The sequence below is a fragment of the Nanorana parkeri genome, unplaced genomic scaffold, assembly GCF_000935625.1.
Source record: "Nanorana parkeri isolate BGI_ZX_2015 unplaced genomic scaffold, ASM93562v1 scaffold174, whole genome shotgun sequence".
Taxonomy (NCBI): domain Eukaryota; kingdom Metazoa; phylum Chordata; class Amphibia; order Anura; family Dicroglossidae; genus Nanorana; species Nanorana parkeri.
The window spans coordinates 2,652,008-2,679,557 of NW_017306442.1; the positions used below are offsets into that span (position 1 = coordinate 2,652,008).

The 27,550-nt window shown below is 41.9% G+C and overlaps 1 protein-coding gene across 2 annotated transcripts in view; it reads right to left on the reverse strand.

Annotated features, from left to right (window-relative positions):
* Window positions 1-27,550, reverse strand: part of PDGFRL (platelet derived growth factor receptor like) — an 83,946-nt gene that overhangs the window by 13,059 nt on the left and 43,337 nt on the right. Inside the window, exons 3-6 of one of the 2 annotated variants that reach the window (XR_001941148.1) lie at window positions 18,229-18,380; window positions 14,873-15,166; window positions 12,247-12,386; window positions 695-1,009 (exon numbers count right to left, since the gene is read on the reverse strand). Coding sequence is in view for 1 of the 2 variants with exons in the window: in XM_018554804.1 (XP_018410306.1) it covers window positions 821-1,009; window positions 12,247-12,386; window positions 14,873-15,166; window positions 18,229-18,380 (775 nt within the window). In the remaining variant the exon portion in view is untranslated. Of the gene's footprint in view, window positions 1-439; window positions 1,010-12,246; window positions 12,387-14,872; window positions 15,167-18,228; window positions 18,381-27,550 lie in introns of those variants that run through there. The other variant, XM_018554804.1, reaches the window with a different exon arrangement.

A 27,550-nucleotide genomic window follows, 5' to 3' on the forward strand; every position in this document is an offset into this window, starting at 1 on the left:
TGAATAACAAGATTTAGTGCAGTTATAACACTTTGGTATATAAATAGTACATTTTATATAGAGGCCTATGCATTAGACCAAGGAGAGGAACAACTGAAGAGGGAAAGGGCACTTGGTTCCAAAAGATGGACAGCCTGTCCAAATGAGGGATAGTTGGTAGCTATGAACAAATCCAAAGCACATTTTTAGTAAGTGTTACAACATTTGAGTGCTTTCTTGTCCTAATGATAACTTTCCCCGTTTCCTGTATGGGGACTGGAAGTGAGGGAAGGATTTAAACCAGCTGCTGAGAAAAATTGCTGTAAAAGGTAAAGATGAATGGCTCCACATTTTCTGCAGCTATAGAGGTCAGTGAGGGTTTGCTTTAAAGCTCATACTGCTTGTTAAGAATAAGTACATTTTTGAATGTCAATAGCCTGACCACCGTTCTAGTTTAAGCCTATGCAATAATGTTATAATGTGATGTCTGATTTAAAGCTAGAGGGATCTATAATGGAAAATAATACATATTTATTTTGTTTTTTTTATATGAACCATGGTTAAATGGAATACTATACACAATGTATATGACTGAATACAGATAATTATCTATCTTCATAATTATTTACTGTTATGGGAAACAAGGCCTAAGGATTATACCCCAGAGTTTGACCAGGAAGATCCTTCTCAGTCCAGTATGTTCCACATGCAGGACGTTATGTAATGTTCTGTATACAAGGGCCCCATGAATGAAATGGAAATTGTGTTGCTGGTAACATATTTGTGCGAGGAATACAATAAGCTTTGTCTGTAAGTCAATCTTGTCCGGAATGGAATGTATCTAGAATCTGTCCACTCTGGTAGCAAGTGATGTCTGTCCTCGAAGGTTCTGTGCTCTGCAAATGTAGTATCCAGCATCAATGGTTTCAAAGTCTTCCACGGTTAGGATGCTTTTTGAGACTCTTGTGGTGTGTCCAATGCCACGGTTAACCAGTCTCCAGGAGTCTTGGATAGTCACAGGCCTTTGATACTGCACAAGCAAACAAAAGGTTTGTCAAAGTTTATAGCCCAAAGGCAGCAAAAGACAACAGATGATATTTGCATTGTCATTCTTTTTTTTTCTTGAATTTGTAATGGGAAAAAAAACTGCCGCAGTAAAAAAGTGCAAGCGTTATGAGGTGCCAGGACATACTTGCAAAATTTTCCAAAAGACTGAAGATGTGACTGAATGACTGCCCGCTCTGACCAGCAAAGCGCCAGCATTTTCTGATGGTGTTGAAGCTTGCCCATCTCCTTCTGCACATCTCTATTGGCCACTGAGGCATCATAGTGATGAGCCAAGAGGAATGTGAGGGCAGTGGCAGGTTCTGCCATTACCTGGAGGTGTCAGCGCTTTTCAAGCTGGAACAGCCCAATATTCACCTGTAAGTGTATCCTTTACAGGGTGCTGCAAGTATGTCTAGGGACTTCTAGACTTTATACCTGTAGCAGTTTTTTCCCTGACAGGGTCTCTTTAACCAAAGAAAACTAATCTTATCAAAAATATATCACTCTCATTTTATGCTCGCTATTACTGAACAGTGCATACAATACAAATAATTGCTGCAGATTAGATTGGGACTGCTGAGAAAATTGTATTACACCATCTTGATACATTTTAGCTGATTCCCCATGATTTATTTTAGTATATGTCAGCTTGGCAAATCACCTACATAGTTAGGAATATCGCTGTTCTTTAATTTGTTTGCTGAGTCATAACTTTGCTATCCATTATCCCGTACTATTACTGATTCTTCTTGGACCATGCGGTGGTTGTAATAAATTAGATAAATCACTGTCATGTTAACAGCCTGTGGCCCATTTATAATATCATGATTGCCATGTACATTTTAAAATCAGATGTGCAGGTGTAATATGATCAGTTGCAAAGGAAAAACTCTAATACAGCCAGAACCAGTAATAGCTGTTTACCCCTTTGGACTGGTCAGCCATGAGTGTCCTAAAGAAAAATTGAAAATATACTTGCCTGATCCTTGGTTCCGCTTGGCTGCCAGACCAATTCCCGCAGCTTCTTCTCCCCCGTCAGGACCCCTGACATTATCATCTCTAATGCAGCTGCATTAGACTTCAGGAAGTCGAATATGGGGCAGTGCAGTGTCCCGGTGTTAGAACACCGGGGCCCGCACTGCCTACTGGCGTCTCAGTAAGGGGCGGGTCCTCCTCTTCCGGACGCGTCCCTGGTAACAGGCGACGGGAGAGGAGAAGTCCCTGCAGTGCACACAGAGTCTGGCTCTGATCCTGCGCTGGCTGGGTGAGTACTAATCGGGGGAGGGGGCAACGGTTGTGTACTGTTATTTCATTGTGTTAGAAAAGCGGATTATAATGGGGAACATTACACTGTAATGTTTCCTATTATAATCTATTTCTATGATTAAATTATTACAGATAGGCCTCTGTTCTATCAAAGTTTGTGACTACGTTAGAATGTGTGACGGGTCACGTGGTCACACATTTTAACGTAATCCCGCCCAGTTTTTCAGCGGTGGAATGTGTGACCGCCAATAGGTCAAGCATTCCAACGCTTTCTCAGCTTTTCCAGGGCAGATCGGCATGGCATTCTTTTTATTTTACATCCAAGACCAAAACAAGCACTTAACCCTTTCAGTGCAGGGGTAGCCCCACCACAAGGGTTTATTTTTATTCTACCAGGAGTTCTTCTTTAAACAGGAAAAATATTGATGCCTTTGTACTTTGTTGCTATTGATGACATAGGGGTACACAGGGGGTGTGATTGGGCACGCCCTAATCACCCTAAGAGCAACACCAGAACCGCAACAGCAGACACCGTGTTTTTAGTCACTGAGCCAGTGGTGAGATCACAAAGATCTCTCTGTGACCGGCTCAGCTATACCGAGTGCAGCAGCAATTGCCACTTACATTCCTCACATAACATCCACAGTCCTCACTGCCCGGGAAGCTGCGAGGGAGCATGGCTGCGGCCTGCTTACACCTGCTAGAAGAGGCAAGGGACAGTTGATGAAATGGTAATCCAGGATGCCTCAGGTCTGTGTCTGTATGTACAGTATGTAATATATATATACAGTATGTTTGTACTTTTGTATGCACACCCTAATGCAGTGGTCTCAAACTCAATTAACTCAGGGGCCACTCGACAAATTTCATACTTTAAAATAAAATGTAACTATATGGTATGGTACTACGGACACTAATATAGACACTAAAAGGCCCTATTCATATCTGTAGGTTTAGGTGCGATTAGGGATTCCTGCGTCAGGAACTTGCGTTTTCCTGCAGCAGGAATCACTAATCGCGTTTACAAGCGGCCGCTGTCACCCGTTCAAGTTAACGAACAGGTGGCTGCATGTAAACGTCTGCACACCGCATGTAGTGGTATGTGATTTGATTACATTTAGTTAGGAATCAATTACTGTCCCCGGACACATCGATTGTGCATCCAGGGAGAGTGTTTTCTAACCGCATGTAATCATATCACATACCATTACATGCGGTGTGCAGGCGTTTACATGCAACTTCTGTCTCCTGATCATTAACTTGAATGGGTGACACAGCCGCTTGTAAACGCCAGATTAGGGATTCCTGCTGCAGGAAAATGCAAGTTCCTGACGCAGAAATCCCTAATCGCACCTAAACTTACAGGTGTGAATGGAGCCTAATAAACTCCCCCCCAAGACATAGATGCAGACCGTGTAGCTGCTCCCGCAAGTCAGGTACACGGTCCGTGACAACGTACCTGACTTGTGAGCTGGCTGCGGGCCACATAGTACTGGCTCGTGGGCTGCAATTGGCCTGCGGGCCGGTACTTTGAGACCACTGCCCTAATGCAATAGACTGTGCACGCCTATGATTGTTGACAGCAAGCAAATAGATCCTTCAAAATATCAAGATAGATGCCCAGATGACTTGACTATAGCTGTCTTATTTTTGACAAATTATGAGAAGAACCAACTCACTGAAAAGTGTATGCTTGGAAAAGTTGAATGAGAAAGAAATGGAAAACCACCTGTATGACGGCTAGATACAAAGAGAGTATGAACATATTGTGAGGACTAATGAAGAAAAAAACACGTAATTCTAGAGAAACACTGTCACTGTGATTAACATCGACTTGACACTTGATGATAATAATAATAATAATAAAATGTTATTAATAATTTTGCTGCTGGTTCCATCACGTGTAAGTACTATTAATATTTACCAGATACGTGTTCTTGTGTTTGTACAATCTATACAGGACAAACAGAGCTTTTCTTTCCTTCCCGTCTTTCCTATAGTCTATTTGCTGTATGAGCCTCTAGCACATACTGTTATATGTATGATGTTTGGTGTATAGGTGAGCTTTGTTACTGAAAATGGACAATGACTCTGCACATTATTGGATAGATACTGGTGCTCAGAGAGCAAAAACCAATTTACTAGAGTGGAGCTGTTTTCTTTTTGCAGTCACTATGAGGAAGCAGCCAGAAATGATTGTAAGGAAAGTGAGATATTGTCACTGTGAAGCTTATTAAGGTTATCTTCAGGAAAAGCTCCCCAATAGAACATGCACTGGCTCTGGTCTTCAGTGAATTTGTCTCGTATCTCCTGACTGCAGTGTATGTCATTGTCAGCATCCGCAAGAGACACTGAACTCTAATTGTTCTCCAAAGGAAGCATTTTACCACTCAACATAACATTTTAAATGGAATTGGACCATCTTAGCCATATGAAGAAAAAAAAAAAAGCAGAAAGAAAACTGGGTGCAAACTGGGAACACAAAATTCATTCAGCATTAGAAAATGAAATTTACTTTCTACTTTATGAAGACAATGTTCATCTACATTGCAATACTAAAGAGCTAATTAAAAGACACTTAGCAGAACATCTGGAGCAGCTGTACAGATATGTCTGCGTTATTCCCATATGACAAATGAGTCACATCCCTCTCATCACAGAGCACAGCTAATCCTTCCTGTCATTGTCCTGACTTCTTACCAGCATTATCAATGGAATGTTGTGCTGCTATGGGCATTGGGCTGATGCATGGATGTGCTCTGAAGGCTTGGTCATAAACACAAATATGGACTGTTCTTCTACCTCATTATAGGCATGTTTATAACAGTACCTGTAGCATTGCTATAAACACAAAGATTTGTTGTTTTTTTAAGTGACACTAAATTTAGGAGTTAAATCTTAAAAATGTATTCAAGTACCTTACCTATTAACAAAGCTGAACCTTATTTGTGTATCACTTGTCTGTAGATCCTCAAATCATCTCTGAATTGGTGCTGACACTGTCCTTCCTTCTGGAGGGGTTACTTTTGTTCCCCATGGTCCCTGTGTGTTTTGTAAAGAAGCCTCCAAGCTCACTCCCATGATGGACTACAATCTCACGTTTAGTTTACTAATTTGTATTTAGATTGCAGTCCAACACCCTTGAACAGCAGTATTGTCAACTTGTGTTGAAGGCAGTGTTAGATGAACTTGCAAATTTAGATGGACTTGACCAACAAATTTATGCTGAACTCCAGAAAACACTTTTTAAGCAGTTACATGAACAGTTTCTAATGTTTCCTTTTTGGATAAGGATTTTACATAACTGAATAAAAGCCGACCATTGTAAGCACCCCTGTCAGTGTTCAATGGTTTGTCTCAACCCTCTATCTGCCACTTTTGCTGGACAGCTTGGCCTAGTAAAGGAAGTTGAAAACTAACAGACTTACCGGCCAGATCACCTGGTGAAAGTAAAGGAGGGAAAAAAATAAACTAATGCAGCCACCACATTTAGGATTGATAAGCTGCAATATATAAAATGTTTGGTTTTGGGTTTCGATATGTTTTAATGCACACAGTAAAAAGGGAACTCATGAGTGCATGTACTATAATATATATTGAGCAGACATTGCAAGTTGTGTAGTACACTTGGAATAAAAACAGATACCAAGAACCACTTCTAAGTTGCAACAGAATAGATACCATGTAGTGTCCATACTGACATAATACACACTGAGAACTGCTTCCAGCATACAGAATAAGAGAAGTGTTTCAGAGCAGTATCTATAGCAGTTCCTTTTCTGTATCATACAGAACAGGAACAGATAGTAAAAATTACACTCAACATACAGAAGAGGTGAAGCGGTACTGTGTAACATTTACATACAAAGAAACAGAGAATTATATCCAGTATGTATGTCAAAAATCAGTAACAATAAAATAGACCTAAACCACTATGGTATCCCTTTAATAATCCAATACAAAGAGAAACAAAGATATTTAAGGAGAGTAACCCATAGTAACCAGTCGGTTTTCATTCTACTAGTCAAATATGTTGGAAAATGTTCTTTTTTTCTGATTGGTTGCTCTGGGATACCATATAGCCACAGCTGGCTATAGACCAGTAGAATTTCTTTTGAAAAAAATGTTTTTGTTTTTGGAATGTTTGTTAACGTGAAGATAATTTTTGACCGGACAAAAAACAAAAATCTAAGGAGCCTGCTGGAAAAGTTTTCTGTAACATTGAATGTGGTTTTTGTTTGGCAAACCTCATTCATTCCAAAATCGAGTTTTAAAATCAAATGAAATTTCGAATGACATCCGTCAAGTCTATGATGACATTATTGAATATTCTGATGAGATTTTTCACATGAATATCGTACAAAATTGTAACCGTGTATACCTAGCTTATAGCCGAGTTTGTTACTCAGTAAATCAATGTTTTCCCCATTAAAGCTAACAGACCACCAGAGGGAGCCGCACACACCTCGTATTTCATCGTCCACCATGTGAGAATCTTTTCATCATGGTATTAGCAATATTTTGTTGCTGATATTTTATTTAAGGCAGTGGTGCATAGTGACTGTGCTTTACATACAGTAAACAAACAGATAACCAACGGAGGGAAAATCTATCATTCTGCAAAAGAAATAACATCATAAGATTATTGAACAACTTGCATGTAAAAAATGTGCAGTCACATCCAAAATAAGTGTTCCTTGAACCTTCTGATAAAGGTTTGAGAAACACTGCACTATAGTATTGCTATCAGGTGATATTGACATGGTGGGTAGAAGATCTAACAGCCGATTGCCCATTTTTATTTGAAATTGTGCAATTGTTTTGACTGAGGCTGCCGATAGACATGTAGAGATTTGCCAAATGTCAGTGTTCACAGAGATATCTGACCTTCCTTGCAACTGTCTGCTCAGCTCCTCATGTCTCTGGAAAGTTTCTTTTATCTTTCAGGAACTCAGTTGATGGAATATCTGCACTTTAGTTCCTAGGTCTGTACTCCTGCTGTGATCGTTATGATGGGTTCCGAGCTCGGCCGGTGCTGCGCCTAGGGCGCAGCCTCGATTACTCACCACCCGATGGCACCCTCTGTCTTTTTCAAATTGCAAAAGCCAATAGCAGGCTGGCTATTGCACCCACCCACTGAGCAGAGGAGCGGAACTGAGAGGCAGCTTTCTCTCTCAGGTCAGCTCCTCTGTTCAGTAGGTGGGTTTTCAATAGCCAGCCTGCTATTGGCTATTTCAAATTAAATTACATCGACCTGTTGCCTACGGAAGCAGGAGAATGGGGCTGGGAGAGAGAGTGGGGCTGGGAGAGAATGGGGGTTAAGCTGCAGGAGGGGGGATGGCGGGTGCAGTAGCTGGTCTTGGCTAGGGCGCAAAATAGTCTAGCACCAACCCTGGTTCCAAGTCTGCTTTTTGGATTTTTAATTTATTTTGTATTATAGAAATTGTAAGAATATGCAAAGGTGTGTGAGAACACCCAAAATTCCCAAGTGGACAAGAACATCCAGAGTTGTTTTGGTGTTGGAGTATACAAGACACACAAGAAGGCAAGAGCTGTCCCAGCCCACCAGGCTCAACTTAAAACTAAAATATCACTATTGGGAAGGATGACCCTTAAAGCATCAACCGCTCTCAAAGGGAGAGTCTGCAACAAGAAGGGACATCTCTCCAACTGCCTGAGGCGCAACTTATTGCCTTGCACCACATCAAAAAGAGCTGGATAAAAAGTGGAATCGGGAACGTACATGCTTATGCAAAGTGAAAGTGATCACTATCCTACACCGTCTTAACCTCTTACATACTGTATTTTTCCATCTATAAGACGCCCCCATGTATAGGACGCCCCCCACTTTTCTTACCCAAAATTCAGAGATCAATATTTTCCATGCTCTTTTGCATAACTGATTACATCCAGTTTACATTTTGCAGAGTAAGACAGCCGCTTACTGGTACTGATATTTTTTTTGTTTTCTGAAATTTTTCATGGGCTCCCTGTTGCATCTGGGCACTGGCTACACGCTCTCCGCAGCAGCAGCTGACGTTGGGTACATAAGTCTCATGATTGGAGGAAACCTGTTAGCTTGTCTCTGCAATCTGAAGTTTCACTCGAGGCTAATTTGCAGAGGTATCAGCAGTTTCGCAACTGCGGTTCTCCTCTCGGCCCCCCATGTATAAGACGCCCCTCCATTTTTAGGTAAATATTTTTAAGAAAAAGTATAGTCTTATACACGGAAAAATACAGTTGCTAGGTGCCAAAGTGATCAGATGAATGATACTAGTGAGCAATCCAAAAACCCTGCATCTTACCAAAACACCCTCTCCACCACTAATGCTGTTTACTGCTCTTGTATAAAGGTGTTTGCAAACATTTGGAGACCTCACAGAGCACCTTTATCAATGACATATGACAGGCATATGTCATAACATACTACAATATCTTATACACGATAGGCAACCATAATGCAATTACTTACCATTTATGAGGTATTGCTGCTATGTTGAAAGGGGCCCTGTGAGGTCTTATTACGATTATGTGAGTACAATATAAATGAAAATGAATGTATTTGTGACATATATGATTCCATCTCACTATACCTTGCCTGGTTATACTTTCACAGTGGTTTACCAAGTTCTGCCACATGCAAGCCATACTCTCATGGCTAATGTACATTGCAATATGATGGGCAGCAAACCTACCACAGCTCAATGCAGTTTGGAATACATGGTTCTAAAATAATAGTTCTGGATGCATACATGACCCAGAAGCAAAAATAAGTATTTTCATGGCTCCACCCTTTATTTTTGGATTTGTGATAGAAGCCAGAAATAGCAACTTTCTAAATTAAGAAGGCACTATTGTGCTTCTCACTGGTTAATGAAGAGCATTTGGTTCCTTCAAGTCAGTGGATGTCACCTTACGAGGTATGGGGGGCTTCAAATTCAGTCACCGGTGGGCCGCATGTAATATTCATTATATGAAATGCTACAGAATACTGTCATAGACTGAAGACTTATTAGAGGAAATTGACAGAGACTGTGCTACAGGAGTGGTTGGAGACTGTAGTCTTGCTATAGGAGACATTAAGAGACTAAACACATGTTACATGACGTTACTGGAGATCACTGCTAGTAAAGCTTCTTTCCAAATGATCACGCCATCTACTGACTGCTGGGGTCCCGGGGCCAAATTGCAAACACCAAAAGGCCATACGTTGGGCAGCAAGGCTTTAGGTCCACTTCATCATATCCTGTCTGGTTGTACATTCCTTTCCATACACAGGTAGACACCTTGGTGCTGGTGTATTCTCAAGGGTACAATAACTATTGCATGAGAGAATGCTGCCTGGCCAGAGATTGGTTGAACAGTGAGTCTGTACAAATCATATAGTGCCACAGATATCACCCATACACATGAACCAAAATTGTGCAACAATCATTGTATGTCTCTTAGCACCTTTAGGTCATAGGTACATACTAGACAGGCTCAAAGTAATTAGTATACAGTAGATAGCCTAAAACCACTTTGGATAACTTATTTATTAATCTTATTTCATTGTCCTAGCAGCTGATAAAAATAATTAGTTGCTGTGGGTAAGTACCTGTACACAACACCATTACTCTTTGCCCAGCCTTATTAAAACACCTGCACATCTTTTATCTGCGAGGAAAGGCTGAGTATTGTGGTATAAAGAGAAGCTTTCTTACTGGCCAGAACAGGATAAGGTCACATCCAGCTCCGTTATTGTAACCAGAAGTCATGATCACCATTAATATTCCTGCCAATATCAACAGTACAGAGTGGATATCACACAATCCCACCCAGATTACCATGTGCAGCAGGAACACAATTGTCTCAGTGTTGAAAAGGAAAATATATCACAAGAGGTCAGAGCACAATACATGGAATGTCATGAATGAGAGAATTCCGCTGGGTGTGTGCTGTTATCATTTGATATGGTGTTTTGTCATCCTAGGAAAACTGTATCATTCTTTCTTTCAACTCATTTTGCCTTTTTATGTAGTGGTTATTATGTATTATGTTGTAGTTATTTGTACAATATAATCACATGTTATGTGGAACAGCAAACATTAGGACTGGCTTCTTGAAGGGCATGCACTGTTGACAGATGGTTTCTAAAAGAGTCAGTTCACACATAACCTACATTTTACGGTTTGTGTAGAAGTGAACCCTCTAAATTGTTATACTAGTCACAGGTTCACTTGATATCAGTCATATTTATTCTGTTTTACTTCCACTATACTTACACCGGCCTGTAAACATATATAGCATTGTTCTATTTGAAGGAAGATGAAAAAAAGGTCATATGTCCCCATGCTATAAAGTAATGGGTATTTCACAGGACTCCAAAAGCAGATCAGTGTAGGTGGGGATTAGGAAGAAGGTAAGTACATGCTCACTGTGCCTGCTACCTACTATGTTGTGCACCTGTTACTTTGCAACTATTGGAAAGCACAGGTTCACTTTAAACCACATAATGGTTTCTTAAACCTGCACTCCCTCGGTAACTCTTGTATGGGGGTTCCATGATGCTTGTTACATGTTTAAACTTAATTTTGCATTAAGGAACATGCAACAGGAGTGGGAACACCTGAAAAAGGTTTAAAAATCAGCAAGCAATCATCTTTAAAGCTGGTGATACATGGAGCAAATTTTCTCTTTGAAATGCTCTCCCTGGGTGGCCCTGTTTGTAGCCTACTATCCAACTTTCTTCTTTCTGAAAGCTGATGGAACTAGGTGGAACATTCTCATCTGAACAGTGACTCCAGCCACTAAGCTGTGCCGCGGTCAGAATACAATAGCCCAGTGGGGGGAATGTCCCCATCCATGCTGTTATCGCAGATGGGGGTTACAAGCGTTTTTTCCTCGTACAGATTGAGAAAAAACGTTAAGTACTTGACAGCCTTTTGGGTGACAAGCTTCACCAAAAGAGTCATAGATCACAACAAGGACATATTGTACAGGGCTGGTCCGTGGTGCCACATACATATGACAGAAATCTTCAAGGCCACTTGCCACTCTGCAATATAAATAGGACGTGTCTTTGGAGTGAAAAGATTTTATAGGTATTATTTTGTCATACATCATGTAATATTAAAGGAGAACCATGGGGCTTTTCCCCATAGTTCTCCTTAGGGTAATGGGAGGACACAAACTAGCGTCCTCCCGTCACCCAAGCTCAGTATACCGCGAGCTACAGCTCGCGGTATACTGAGACGCCACAGTATACCGCGAGCAACTGCTCGCGGTATACTGAGACGCCGCAGCTGAAGCGGATCCCGACAATTATGTCCAGAACCGCCCAGCTGCGTGAGTGACAGCTGGCTCTGCCTATCTAGAGGCAGAGCCAGCTGTACCCGCCCCCGTCCGATCTGCCAGTCAGAGCCGGAGGATCGGAGCGGGGAGGGGGGAATCCAGCCCCTCCCCTGTCATGGCAGAGAGCTGTGACAGGATCGAGAGGTGAGCGAACGCCGGTATATGTTCGCTCACCTCCCGATCTACTGAGCCGACCTGTGACAGTCTCATTGTTACAGGTCGGCTAGAACTATGAGGTGAGTGAAAAGCATTCACCTCATAGTTCTCCTTTAATATATAAGTATTACATCATAATAGCAAAAATAACCTATAAATATTTTATTTCTGATTCAGGTTAATTATATTTAATTACTTACACAAGTGTGTGTTTATTATATTAGGGGTGTTCATTTTAGCTTTGTACTGCCTAGTACGCAGACACACTGGAAATGTGGGTTTCCGGAGAGGTGATAAGATAAAAGGAAAGGACAGACTTTATCTACTTATACCCCAAACAACAGTATCTCAGCCTCCTTATGCTTATATTTGGCTTTATTTTTTGCTAGCCAAGAATTGAAGATTTTAGCCTTCCAAAAGCAACACTCTGCTTCCAATCATGTAAATGTACAATCATAAGCTTACTTCTTGTCCTGGGTAGATCCATGTGAATTCTACTTCTACATCGGGTTCTCCTAGGACCGTGCAGTAGATGCTGAAATCCCCTCCACTATGAACCTTGCTGGCAGAGGAAGTAATAGTTGCAGAGGGTGGACCACTCGGAACTAAACAAAAAGCACATATTAAAGAAATGTTGCAGGTGTAATAGTCTACACATTGTACGTTATCATAAATAGTAGACATGTGCGATTCGTTTCGTTCCGAATTGAAATTCGGATGAAATTTCGGAAATGCAGAGATTCGTATGTATCCGAATTACAGATATAACTAATGCAAAAAATCAGAATTTCCGATTCGTTTGTTTTTGGACGAACTTTCGCTTTTTTGACGAAATTTCGTTGCAGCAAAGTGACATTTGAGAACAAAAAAACATTTTTTTCCTTTTAAATGTCACTCTGCTGCAACGAACGAATGTAACGAAACCGAAACAAAATTTTGTACGGATTAAAGCTAACAAATTTAGTCCAAATCCGAATTCCGAAACGAATTGACTTTCGAACCCGAATTCCGAAAAACAAAATAAAGCAAAATCTGAATCAAAACGAAACGAAACTAAACAATTTTTTTGCTGGTGCACATGTCTAATAAATAGTGAAACAATATCATATCATGGAACAATACTATACTGTGACAGCGACAGTCTCAGATCCTGGCACTGCCACCAGAATGTGACAATTGCGCTCTCAGACACACAATAAACAGAGATTAGGTTAATCTAGGTGACAGCAGACTGAGAGTGATTGTTACTGGGGTTGGATAACGCTACACTTAACCCTATACACACACAAATGATAGTTTCCACATGTTTTAACGCAAATACGCATCTGCTGTAGCAATACTGACCTTTAAGAAATGTTCTGTGACACTCGCAGCCACACCAGACAGGAATGAAACAGAGTTTAAAATATGGTAGCACAATTTCTGATTAAAGCATTTAGAGATTCAGCTTAATACTTCTAAAATATAACATATGAACACAATAAAAATATTCACAAAAAAAGATATTACAAAATAGGCCAAAACATGCACCTGGTCTTTGGTTTCGGCAGAGGTCAATCTTCTGCAGAGAAAGTCCAATCTGTTGTATTAAAGTCATAAATGACCCCAAGCATTTTTTGGTGGTAAATGAGAACTTCAGCTGCTAATAGCAGCTTTTTGTTGGCCTCCTAGCCATCACTGAGCCAACCCCCACCCAGAAGAACCTGGTAGGTGTGACATAAAAGTTCTGAAATATTGTATTATACTTTAGTGGACACTCCCTTTATGCTAATTATTTGAACTAGAGGTGCACCGAAATGGAATTTTCAGACCGAAACTGAAAACCGAAATTAAAAAGTTTGTCAGGCCGAAACCCCCCCAAAAAAATGTCTAACCTTTTTAAAATAATTTTTTTATATTGTATTTTTATTTATTTATTTTTCTAACCTTTTAAAAACATTTTTCTAACATTTACATTTTTTTTACTTAACTGTCGGGGGCTCTGGGGAAATATCAGGGTTCTAAATAGAACCCAGATATTTCCCTTTCGAAATAGAAAAAGAGATTGAGGACACAGAGAGGGCAGTGTGGGGAGGAGAGCTCAGCCTCCTGTGACACGACTGACAGCTGACTCCTCCCCTGCTTCGCCACCTCGGCCTCCTGTGACAGCTGTCTCCTCCCACTGCTCTCCATCCTGATTTGCTAGTCACAGGAGGCCGAGCGGGATGGTGATGGAGGAGAGCTCAGCCTCCTGTGACACCAACGCTGACAGCACTCTCCTGCCCGCTCAGCCTCCTGAAGGTTTCTCTCCTCCCTACTGGACGCTGCTCTGTGTCAGAGGGGACATAGAGTAGCGCCCAGCTAGGAGGAGAGAAACCATGGATGCACCGCATTTTCGGTCAGAAAATGGTACTTTCGACATTTTGCCCCAAGTACCAAATTTCGGTGCATCCCTAATTTTAAATATATTTATATTTCTAGGTGACAAAGTTTTACATTATGACAACAATCATATAGTATTATTGCACAGAGCAGAATCATGATTTGACAGAGATGAAACATGGTATAAATCCCATGCATAATTTGCCTATAGATCCAATGTATTGTATTAGCCTTCTGCTTCTTGTAAAATAGGCATGTCGGACCAGACTGCATTCCTTACCTTTAGGGTAGTTTGTAGTGAGGACAAGGACCTGGCTGTATGCCATGTGGCCATGTGGCTGGGGTAGTTGATCACAGTAAGAGCTGAACTTCTTAGCAGGTAAAACATTCACAAAATGTGACAGGCTTTTTTTAACCTGTGTATTTAACCGTTTACCTAGAGTTTTAATACAACCTTTTAATAAGGTATTGTTTTTTTTCACACTTACAGTACATGCTTGTATGTTATAAGCACGGCTGCTTATCTTTACCATGAAAGGGATTTTAACCTGGGGTCCAACCTCTAACAACCTAGCCTTCTGACAACCAAAAGTAAATGTATTATTACACACATCTGCCTCCATCCTCCTCCTTTCAAAACTAAATTACATTTGTTTTTTGTTGGGTCTTCTTTAGCAAGCATCTCGTAAGCAAATTAACGGCAGTTTAAAAAGTCATGCAAATCCTTCACCTTCTACGTAAAGTAACTGGTATTTGATAGATATCTGTGGTGCTCCTCTGGCCTCTGCTCTGCAGTAGACCACTCCACTTTGGTTGGCAATGGGATGTTGGTAAACAAAACCTTTTTTCACATTGTAAGTGATCTCTGTGCCATCAGCCTTAATTTCCTCTGCTGGGAACTCCCTGTGTAGGGTTACTTTGGCAGATGCAGTGGTCACTCGGCATGGGATGATGGCTGGTTTATCTGGGTGCAAGTAGACAATCTCAAAGTAACCAGAAGATGGCACAAATAGTTCCCCTTTATCTGCAGAAAAAGAAGAAAAATAACTTATAGATTTACATTGTAAGAATGAACTGTTTCCAATTTAAAACTCTTCTGCATCAGGCTCTTTCAGTCTCATCTGTAAAATTGGCCTTACACAAGCTGCGTATCATCAGCAAAGCACCTATATTTGAGTACGCCTGATGAAGGTATCCACAGGAGCACCTGACAGGTCAAAAGGGCCCATTTTCTAGTCAAATTAAGTTAGTATTAAGAAACTGTCCGATTCAAGCCAGAGGTCAAAAACCAACACCCCCCAGCCAAGGGATGTTAACTTTGAGAAAAACAAAAAAGGCCCAAAATAAAGTTAGAAGCCACTGTAAGGAACCAACTCAAAATGCAAGGGTATGGCCTTACCATGACCATACCACTGCTTAAAAAAAACACACTTTAAAAAAACACATCGAAGTAGAATAAAATAAATCCTATTAAAATTAATAAATGGGAGTAGAAAAAATAGTGAGAAAGGTGCCCAGTCACATGACCTGGTAAAGCCATGTAACCAGCATTTCTGCCAGTCATAGAGGGTTATCTGCATGCATTATGTAGAAAACATTCTCTGGGAGAATGGAGGCTCCACACCACAGCCTGCATTTTATGAATGACACTTAAAAGGTAGGTGCAGTGTGGAGAAAGCAAACGATGCAGTGTCCAGCGGAGAGCAGAATCTAATACTCTGACTTAACAGTTTTTTGTTTGAGTAAAACTCCTACCTCATAAAAAGCAAATTGGAGTAGTTATTTTGGAAAGGATTAAACACATGAACATGTCTTCATTTTAAACAGTACAGGCATAAACTATTATATACGAAGAGCTTCCTAATAGGGAGGCACTGATACAATTTTTTCCAGACCAAGTACCGATACTTCTCCTCAAGTACTCCCTGATACCAATTACCGACACCATTTTTTTGTGTCACGTGGCAGTTTTTCTAAAGCAATACAGACTTATGATTTTAGCACAGTGGTGGAGCAACAGGGCCCAGTCACAGCTGCAACCACTGCGACCCTGGTAGTCCTGCTACTGACTCCAAGCTCTACAAATCCTAGCAATACATTTTACAGCAATGCAAAATACCACCAGCTAGAGAGGACTACAAATCTCAGCAACACATTATACAACAATGTAGAATACCACCGATGATAGAGGACTACAAATTCTAGCAATAAATTATACAGTATTGCAGAATACCACCAGAAATAGAAGACTGCAAATTCCAGAAATACATTATACAGCAATGCAGAACAATAGGAAGCTACATACTCTGTGTTGCTCCCCACTGCTGTGTGGCATCTCAGTAGGCTGTGTGGAGTCTGACCAGGGCTGCGTGTGGGTCTCACTATGGCTGTGCGGTCTCCCCCTGGCTGCGTGCAGGTCTCACCATGGCTTTGTATGGGTCTCACCATCATTGTGCGTGGGTCTCACCATGGCTGTGTAGTCTCACCAGACCTGCGTGCGGGTCTCACTATGGCTGAGCGGTCCCACCGTGCGTGCGGGTCTCACCCTGGCTGTGTAGTCTCACCAGAGCTGCGTGCGGGTCTCACCATGGCTGAGCGGTCCCACCAGGGCTGTGTGGGGGTTTTACTATGGCTGTGTGTCACCAGGGCTGCATGGGGGTCTCACCATAGCTGTGCGGTCTCACCATGGCTGTGCGGTCTCACCAGGGCTGAGTGGGTGGTGGGAAGAAGGAGCATGAGATGTGTGGCCAGTATCAGCATTTAGTATCAAGGCATTTTCACAAGTACTTGTGAAAATGCCCAGTATGGGCCCTGATATCGTAATCGGTGCCCTACTACTCCCTAATAAATGTTTCCTATTAGAAGGTGTAAATAGTGTAATAAAACATAAACTCTACTATTGGGGACTATCAGAGAATGGAATAATCTTCCACTACACCAGGAACAAAACCAGCGCTGGATTCAAACCATGTCCCTTAGTCCACTTATGTCTTACCTTTCATGTGGCCACAAATCTTTTTGGTCAAACAGTACTTATAAACATTTTGAAGGGAATTTATCAAAACTTGGGAAAACAAAATCTGGAGCAGCTGTGCATGGCAACCAATCAGCTTCCACCTTTCATTGTCCACTCTTAACTGAACAAACTGAAGAGAGAAGCTGATTGGTTGCCATAGCCAACTTTTCCAGATTCTTCTGCTCCAGTTTAGAGAAATCCCCCCATTTGTCTTCTCTTTTTAGTTAGCATTGTCAGAACATAAAGTTCACATATAGTCTAATTGTAGCCTGAAGGTGTCCTTGCAGCCTAAAAATAATGATGACACATTAAACAACACAGTTATTACATTAAGGCCTTGTACATCCTGAGGGAGATTTCCCTTTTACGTGTTCCATATGGCATATCCTGCCTTTTCTATAGATCACTGGTTAGGTCAGTTTTCTGTAAACAGTTTTCATTGTTAGGTATAATAATACAGTTAGAACTGCAAGCTGTGTTCATTACCACTGGCACCTTTAACCAGTGAGATAGATTTGCAATTGAATTTAATTTTGGAACTCTAACTGATGTTATCTTTTCCTGTCTTTCTTCTTTCAATGATGTAAGTACATGCCCTGCACTCTGCTGATTGTACAGCCGATAAAAGACTATTTTAGTGTAGACTATTTAGTGTATAAATGAAAGAATACACACCTCCTGCGCCAGCTAGTACTGTATAACATACACAGCAGATAAGACTTTATCAGATTTGTTTTCCTTGTGATGCTGATATGTACATTGACAAGAAGTGCAACATATCTGGCTAATGATGTTTCTGACAGAGGTCTGCCATGGCCATCTACTGCCACCATTACTACCTATGCCAAGATTGCTACTTTACCCTTGCCCAACTCAAACCTGATAGCTCAATTATGGTTGAAATGTAGAAGGCTAAATCATCAACCATATTCATGAAATGTTTAATCAATGTTAGACCAGCCATACAATATAGAAAAATAAAGAACTATAAAAATAAGCATTAACATAAAGATAATATTCATTTTTGGTTTTACATACACTTTAAGGTTAAAAATTAGAGTCATAGCTACCTGTGAAAAAAATGTACGTAGAGCCAGTCTTGGATTCATCCTTTCTGCAGCCGAAGCGATCACAGAGCTGAGCCCAGCAGGTGAACTCCCCAGTGTCCGCAGCAGAAGAGTTTATCAGGATCAGCTGCCCATATCTGTCAAGCTGTTTAATACTGGAAGGACAACAAAGAAAAATCACTATTCAGTTGCGGTGACTTTGATATCTCTGAACTCCACCATAAAGGCCACTGGACATCTTATAACGTCTCTGCTAAATGTAGTTATTAAGATAAACATGAGCAGGAAAAATAAAATCAATAAGAAAAAGCCAGTGCAAGCTTAGAAATAAAGATGGTGCTTGGTTTTTTTGCCACCAGTGGCAGACATAGGTTATATTTGGCCAGTTGAAGAGACAGTTTTGGTCCTACTTTGAGGCTTTTCATCATTGTTGCTTACACGGCAGCTGTGATACTAGTCTTGCATTCTGAATATACATGGTTAGAGGCAGAGGTTCCACGTTGGGCTGTGCGAGGTTCCACGTTGGGCTGTGCGAGGTTCCGCGTTGGGCTGTGCGAGGTTCCGCGGTGGGCTGTGCGAGGTTCCGCGGTGGGCTGTGCGAGGTTCCGCGGTGGGCTGTGCGAGGTTCCGCGGTGGGCTGTGCGAGGTTCCGCGGTGGGCTGTGCGAGGTTCCGCGGTGGGCTGTGCGAGGTTCTGCGGTGGGCTGTGCGAGGTTCTACGGTGGGCTGTGCGGGCTCTATGGTGGGCTGTGCGGACTCTCAGATGGGCTGTGCAGGTTCTATGGTGGGCTGTGTGGGCTCTCAGGTGGGCTGTGTGGGTTCTATGGTGGGCTATGTGGGATCTATGGTGGGCTGTGCTGGCTCTCAGGTGGGCTATGTGGGGTCTATGGTGGGCTGTGCTGGCTCTCAGGTGGCTATGCAGACTCTCAGTCGGTCTGTTCAAGGTCTATGGTGGGCTGTGCAGGGTCCATGGTGAGCTGTTGGGACTCTCAGGTGGCTGTGTGGACTCTTAGGTGGCTGTGCAGGTTCTATGGTGGGCTGTGTGGACTCTCAGGTTGGCTGTGCGTGCTCTTAGGTGGTGGTGCATATTCTATGGGGGGCTATGCAGACTCTCAGGTGGGCTGTGCAGCTTCTATGGTGGGCTACGTTTACTCTCAGGTGGGCTGTGCATATTCTATGATGGGCTTTGCGGACTCTCAGGCGGGCTGTGCAGGTTCTTTGGTGGGCTTTGCGGACTCTCAGGCGGGCTGTGCAGGTTCTATGGTGGGCTGTGTGGACTCTCAGGTTGGCTGTGCGTGCTCTTAGGTGGTGGTGCATATTCTATGGTGGGCTATGCAGACTCTCAGGTGGGCTGTGCAGCTTCTATGGTGGGCTACGTTTACTCTCAGGTGGGCTGTGCATATTCTATGATGGGATTTGCGGACTCTCAGGCGGGCTGTGCAGGTTCTTTGGTGGGCTTTGCGGACTCTCAGGCGGGCTGTGCAGGTTCTTTGGTGGGCTGTGTGGACTCTCAGGTGGCTATGCAGGTCCTATAGTGGGCTGTGCTGGTTCTTTGGTGGGCTGTGCAGGTTCCATGTTGGGCTGTGTGGACTCTCAGATGGCTGTGCAGGTTCTGTGGTGGGCTGTGTGGACTCTCAGGTGGCTGTGCAGGTCCTATAGCGGGCTGTGCAGGTTCTTTGGTGGGTTGTGCAGACCCATAGGTGGGCTGTGCGTGCTCTATGGTGGGCTGTGCGTGCTCTATGGTGGGCTGTGCGTGCTCTATGGTGGGCTGTGCGGACTCTCACAGTCTCACCCTGGGCAATGCAGGGTCTTAGGGGGGCCTATTGGTGGAGCAAAGCCTGGTTAGAGACCCTGTTACAGACATGTCTACCATCCCAGTGACAACAGTGACATTTTTAACAGACAGGAAGTACATGAAAATTCTGTTGCAGATTTTCTTTCACTCCCTATCTGGTAAAATTGGTGTCACCAAGACAGTGAGGAGAAAGATTACTAACAGAAACCTGGATATTAGTAGCACCTGATTGAAGTTCTAGCCTTTCTTCATTCTATGAATTCATTCTATTATTCAAAAAATAAAAAAGGTTTTGGAGGACATACTTTTTAAAGAAACTTGTCCTAAGAAAAAAAAATAAAGGCTGCCATTGCTGACCACTCCATACATCCCAACTATTCCTCATTTGGAGGGACAGTCCCTCATTTGGAACCAAATTCCTCTGTCCTTCTTTCCCCCTCAGTTGTCTCTCTTTCTGGTCTGATGTACAGATGTCTATGAAAAGGTTATTCTGCACCAAAACCTTATCAAGTAACCAGTATAAAGGAAAATAATGGTGAAAAAAAAAGAATTCTGGGTTTAATCAATTATTTTGGCATATCAATTCTTAATGGTCTGCATAACTAGGGGCCTGGCAGGGGTGTGTCTATTTCCTAAATACATTGTGCTGGAACTTCTCATCTAATCTCAGAAAGGTTGGAGGTATGCCAACCTCTGAAAAAAGTCTAAAGACTTGCCAAGCTGAAATTTACGTACTATAAAAAGCAATTTTTAAGCATTGCTATGGGCTCCCTTTACAGCCTGAAGCCTTGGGCAGATTACCATTTTGCCTTAGTATAATCCACTGCTGTCTGCCAATGTCAACAATCATGTACAGAAGGGAATCTTACTACGTGCATTGCATATCAGTACTCTTTAGGTCTGCTCTATAACTTTGCAATACATTTTTAAATCCAGCTCTGACGCTCAAAGTATTTGGTCATTTAATGAAAAGTTGACAAATATGTGTAAACTGAAGTTTGATTATAGCTGTGTTGGTGACTGGTGGACTGTTTACAGCTTGGTGAAAAGGCATGGATGTCTGCCTCCATTTTTTGCGCTCATGTATTTTTTATTTGTGCTTAGTGTGAAGTTGCATGGATTTTTTTCATTTGCATGTTTAACCTGCGCATTCCCTGTTTTCTTGTAAAACAAAAATTCTTACATGTGGTTTGGACAAATATAGATAGCATGGTACACTTGGAACTAGGGATGTCCCGATACCACTTTTTCAAGACCAAGTACAAGTACTTCCCCTCATGTACTTGCCGATACCAATTACCGATACTTTTTCTTAAAGGGACAGGTGACATTTTTAAAAAAACCAATACTGACTAATGATTTTAGGCCAATTTCTTTATGATTATGAAGAACTTTACTTTAAGACTGTTTTAGAACAATAAAACATTTCTATTTGCTTTCACACAGCTGTATTGAAACTACAAATCTGATCATGCATCTGCCTCTCTGATCATTTAACCTATTCATGTTAGCAGGGCAGAATTGTAAATCTATTGCTGCAGTGTACTCTATATGTAGTGTAACCACTGGGTACATGTCTCAGTAAATGGCTGGTGTGTGGCGGTAGGGAGTCTGTATTACCTCATACAGAGAGCCTCTGCCCACCAGAAAGTCCAAAAGAAACAATAATGTCAGTAATTAAATTGAGGACTACAAGTTCAATATCACAATTTGAAATTGTGGACTGTCCCTTTAAAGAGGAGTTTGCCAGTTCATACAGGGATATTCAATAGCAAGGCATGACTACAGTGATTAGTATACTTGCAGTTTGTGGAACGCTCGGCAAGCTTGGAATAGAGGTACTGTGCCCTGGGAAGTCACTAATACAGGATCCTGCTGGGACATCATTGGCGATGTAGGCGCATTCCTGGGCAATGGTGTAGAGATGGCAGTGGATTCCAGGACAGTGTTGTAGATCTGCAGCTTAGAATTAACAGAAGCCATGGACGAAGAGAGGTGAGTAGTCCATGTATGAGAAGCTTGGCAGCACTGGAGAAGGTGGGAGAGAGGTAAGCAGTCCACAGGGGAGATCAGCGTGGCAGCACTGCAATTACTTACAAGGAGAGAGGCAGACTGTCAGGGCTGGATGGGGAGCTACACGCTTTGCGTGTTGGTGCAGGTGATTCTGTCCCGGAGCCGGAAATGCTTGGTATCATCTGTATACTAGGACGCCTAAGCATTTCAAACTTCCCGGCTTTAAGGCGACAGCCGGGGAGGAGTGTGTGACATCAGGGATGTGGGCGGCGCAGGACTCCGAGGACGCAGCACGGTCGGACAGGTATGTTACATGCTCTCCGATCCCTCCTCCTGTCCTCTCGTCCACTAGTCAGTGCTGGTTTAGTGGGAGGTGGGGTCCTAATTTAGCTGGCCGGCAGACTGCCCAGAGGACCCCAACATGCGCGGCACCTCTGGGCAGCCTGAAGCTGCAAAAAAAAAAACATAGAGCAAGTACCAGCGGTATGTATCGGGGCATTTTCACAAGTACATGTACTTGTAAAAATGCTCTGTATCGGTCCCGATACCTATGCTAGTACCGGTATCGGGACATCCCTACTTGGAACCCATGTCAGGTTTTTACTACCATCCAGGGCTCTGTTCCACTGACATCATTTTATGTAGTACTGCACAGAAAGTAAGGAGAACTCTCCAACAACAACACATTACATACATTACACACAAAGCCTTTATTCAGTTTAGTAGGGGAAGGGTAGCACATCCGTCAGCTTGTATTTAGGGTTGCCACCCGTCCGGGTTTCACCCGGGCAGTACGGGTTTGCAATCATGTGCCCGGGTCTGTGCCCACCTCCCGCCCGGGCACATCATTCAAACGGTACAATGCCGCATACTAGCATGACTTGCGGCGGACACCGGGTGGCGCTGTTTCCCGTCCCTCGACTCTCCCTCTCCTGTGTCTCTCCTCCGTGGCTGTAGGAGGAAGTGACATCAGGGAGAGAGGGAGCCGTGAGGGACGGATCTTTCTCCGGCAGCCAGCCGGCTAGCAGGGGTTGTGGAGAGCAGCGATTTCGTCACACAACTTGCTGGCGGCTGTAGGAGGGTGAACCTGCGCTGGTAGAAGGTGGACCTGCGACTGGACTGAGGATGACCTGCACGCATCATCAGGGTGTTGGCTTCAAGTACCAGGAAGGGACAACCAGCTCCTGATGACATAAGTAAATAGCAGCATGGGACCTGGCATGTGGCTGTGGAGCAGTAGATGACAACAGAACAATGAGTATATTTATTGTGGATAACTCCAGTGAAAAAGGTAAGAGGGTATCGAGGGAAAAAAAAACACGGAGGGGTGAAGTTAATACATTTTGATCAAATGCAATATTAATTGGAAAGGGGGGATCAGTATTGCCCATTAAACATGCCCCCCCCCCCCAAAATGTTTTGTGGGGGCATCTTTTATGTGCAATAGTACACATCAAGGATACAGGCAGGGGAACAAAACCTGACACTATTTCTTTATAGGTGACACAATAGGAAATGAAGGTTGGGGACACAGATCTTATGTGTTATATTTTAATACTCGCACACAAAACAAATAAAACGTATGTCTGGTGTTCTACTTCAGGCCGTGTTTCCACCCGCCCGCACATCTACCGCAATGTCCCGTGCCTTGAACGCGAGGGACCGCCTATATAAAGCCTCCCTGCGTTCTGGGGTAGGAGGGGCGCGGCAGTGCAATTCAAGTCAATGGCACTGCAGACCCGCCCACAGTACGATCAGCCGCACAGGAACGTGCAGTAAAAAAAAGGCCCTGCATTCCAATGCGGTGGGATTGCAAAAAAAGTTCATGCGTGATTATTTGCGATCCCACCGCACTGGAACGCAGAGCGTTTTATTACCGCACGTTCCTGTGCGGCCTATAGTACTGTGGGGGGGGAGCCGCGACGCGCTATAGTGTTCGGGTTTGGCCTGAAGAAAAGGTGGCAACCCTACTTGTATTGCTGTCTGGGTTGCTATTGCAGATAATCCTTCACTTCCTGTTTGGTGAACCATAACAAGTAGTGGTGAAAAAAGAATTTTAGGGGTTACCAGTATAATCCATTCCTTGGAGTACAGTACAGGAAACAGACAGATTCAGAGATGACTGGGTAAAATACATTGAGGACCATCATATAACCCCTCACACTCAAGGAAATCCTCAGGAATAAAGGACATAAAGGGGAGGGTGCTATGTCCTGTAATGTAGTTCAAGAAATGGATTTGACTGGTAAGTCAGAAATCCTACTTTATTCATCGTACATGACATGGACATATTCAGAAATGATTACTAAGACAGTGAAATGTCTGGGGAAACCGAAATGATCCAGACCTTAGATATCGATATTCAAATTATATATATATTCCCTGCTAGATCCTTCAGGAAAGACAAAAAAGACAACAAGGGGGTCTGAATGAAGCCGTAGCTGAGAGATAAACTCAGACAGTTTGAACCACATAAGGACACTAGCAAAAAGGATTCATGAAAGCAGGAGGGGTTTTATGAGGGTCTTTACAGCTGTGGCCAGTGTCAGTTACTTGATGATACCTGCATGTAACCCATTCATCTCTAATTCTGCCTATGCACCGTACAATCAGGAAATCTCTCTAATGGAGCCCCAGATAACAGTTGAATCTGAGAGGGGATCTAATCCTCCTGCACTCTATCCAAAGCAAAAGCAAAGCACTGTATCCAAAACAAACATAATTACAAAAAAAAACCATACACTTTAAAAGAAAATTTAAAGCGGTATCTTTGAATGTACATAAATGAAAAGATAATGAAACTAAAAGAATAAAAGGCATAAAACTGTTCTCTTGGAGAACAAATGTGTGAGCAAAGATTAATTCAAGAAAATGCTTTATTTTAAGCACTGTCGAGTATCTTGAAACCCCTCAGCTAAAGTTATTAACAAAACGAACCCATTAATATATGTGTTTAGAAAATCATTGGAAGAGAAGAACACATATTTATCTGTGTAATACCACTGCCTGCATTTAGTTGATAATACCCCAAAGAGTAGCACAAGATCCCTCTGGTCTAATTAAACGAGACATTTAGATGTATCTCTCTCATATCAAGGCAGCTAAAAAGAAGTCCAATTAAACATGAAAGAATACTATGTGGGTTCTTTTACTTTGGGCAGTTTAACTTTAAACATGAATTAATAAAACAACTAGAAGTCAAACTGCACAAAATTCTGTTATATCACACATAACACTAAATTCTTCTACTGTTGATAAGTGCTTTTCATAACTGTATCTGCAAAATGGAAATGATAAAGCAGTCATATAAATAGCATTTGAAAAGGCTAGTATATTAAAGTAATATAAAATCCATATTATGCAGGCCCTGGCAACCTGGGCATCTCTGATCACACCCGCTGCTACCCCCCATGGCCCCACCAGGTACTATAACTGGTGCTGGCAGTCAGATATCAAATGTAATAGCAGAAATCTTTTTTTTTTAAACAAATTCTTTAGATTAAAGTGTCCAGTGTTACAATGCAAACAACGCAGTGTATTTTTAAAACAGAATATAATCTAGTTGTAGAATGATTCTTAATTCATTGGTTGAGTATAATGCACTGACAGAGAAGTCCACAGAAGGGCCCTTATCAGAAGATCTTGAGTTAGCTTCACATACTGTATCTCAGAAAAACATCCATCACCATGGTGCTGTCTAATCAAGGATACCAACATTTTTAAAAACGTCCCAGGGCAGTTCCTGCTTAAAGTGACACTGAACTCAGGAGCTAAACCTCAAAAATACATTCAAGTACCTTAACGATTAACAAAAATGTATCTTATTTGTGTATCACTCAGCTGTAGATCCTCAAATCATCTCTCAATTGGTGCTGACACTGTCCTTCCTTCTGGAGAGTGACTACTTTTGTTCCCCATGGTCCCTGTGTGTTGTAAAGTAGCCACTACTCCAAGTTCACTCCCATGATGGACTACAATCTCAATACAAATTAGTAAACTAAACATGAGATGGTAGTCCATCACAGGAGTGAGCTTGGAGCGGTGGCTACTTTATAACACACACAGGGACCATGGGGAACAAAAGAAGCCACCCTCCAGAAGGAAGGACAGTGTCAGCATGAATTCAGAGATGATTTGAGGATCTACAGCTGAGTGATACACAAGATAAATTTTTGTTCATAGTTAAGGTACTTAAATGTATTTTTGTCCATGACGAAAGTAGCGCTACGTAGCATAACAATATGTGCACAGTAGCTCAATGTCTCTCAAAGTCGCTCAGCTCAAATCAGTGCTGATGTTGCTCAGTGTGAATGGGGTCAAAAACTTTCTAAACAATGGTGTATCTCTTCTAGCCTATCCATAGGATTAATTGGAGTCCAGTAGTGGAAGTGTGACACTATTGTTCAACACAAGGCAAGAAACATCAGCTGGAATCTCCAGACATCTAGCCGCTATGGTCTCCAAGAGTGTTTAAAAGCTTTCGAGTGACTGAACTTTACCCAAAACAGATATTACTTTTATAGACTGTAAATGCTGATCACATAAAGTGGCACAATAATACAAAAGACCACTGCAAAAATATATCAGCAAATATCTACTCTGCCATGATGATAAAGCATTTACTGTGCATTAGGAAAGGCAATATAAAGTTAAGATAGTTAGCATTATTTACTGGATGGGAATATTATGTAATGAGAAGGTAATGTAGAGGATATAACTTCATGTCAGTGCACATAAATTCCACACGGGTTATACATAGTCTGACATGTTCAGAAACGTTTTTCTGTTGGTTTGATTGTGAAAGGAGGACTTTAAAGATACAATTACCTTCAAAGGGAAATATTATATTTTTCACACTTTAAAACGTTATGTGAAGCACTTTATATTTTATGGAATGACAACAAATCTACTACTTTATATTTACAGAGAACACATTAAATGAATCATATTAAACAAACCTAAAACCTAAACATCATGAACTCTGTAAAACTTTATAATTTTTTCTTTTGATCTTTATTTATGGTTATGTTTTAATCCTTTCACTGCCAAGGCGACTTTGACAGGGTTTTTTTGCACACATGTTATAATCCACATTTTAGGCCTGACAATTACTTAAAAATCCCAAGAGTTATATATTTCCTGAAAGCACAGACCCTGTAGAATAAAATGGCAGCAGTTGAAATGTTTTACATTGCATGATATTAGCACAACTGTTTATTAAACCCAAATTGTAGTAAGAATTATACTTAAGTACATTTTAGTGCCCAAAAACACAAGATAAATCCCATTGTTTTGTAAAATAATAAAGATGAGGTTATGCTGAGTAGATAGATACCCAACATGCCAAGCTTTTGTGTGTGCCTGGGAAAACCGAAAAAAAATTATGGTACCCCAATTTGTCCATAGGTGATGCTTCCAAAGACCCTACAGGTCATCAGTTTAGAGTTAACTGTGAATATTGGCCCTAGAATTATTGCTTTTGCTCTGGCATATGCGTCAATATCTAAAATGTGCAGCG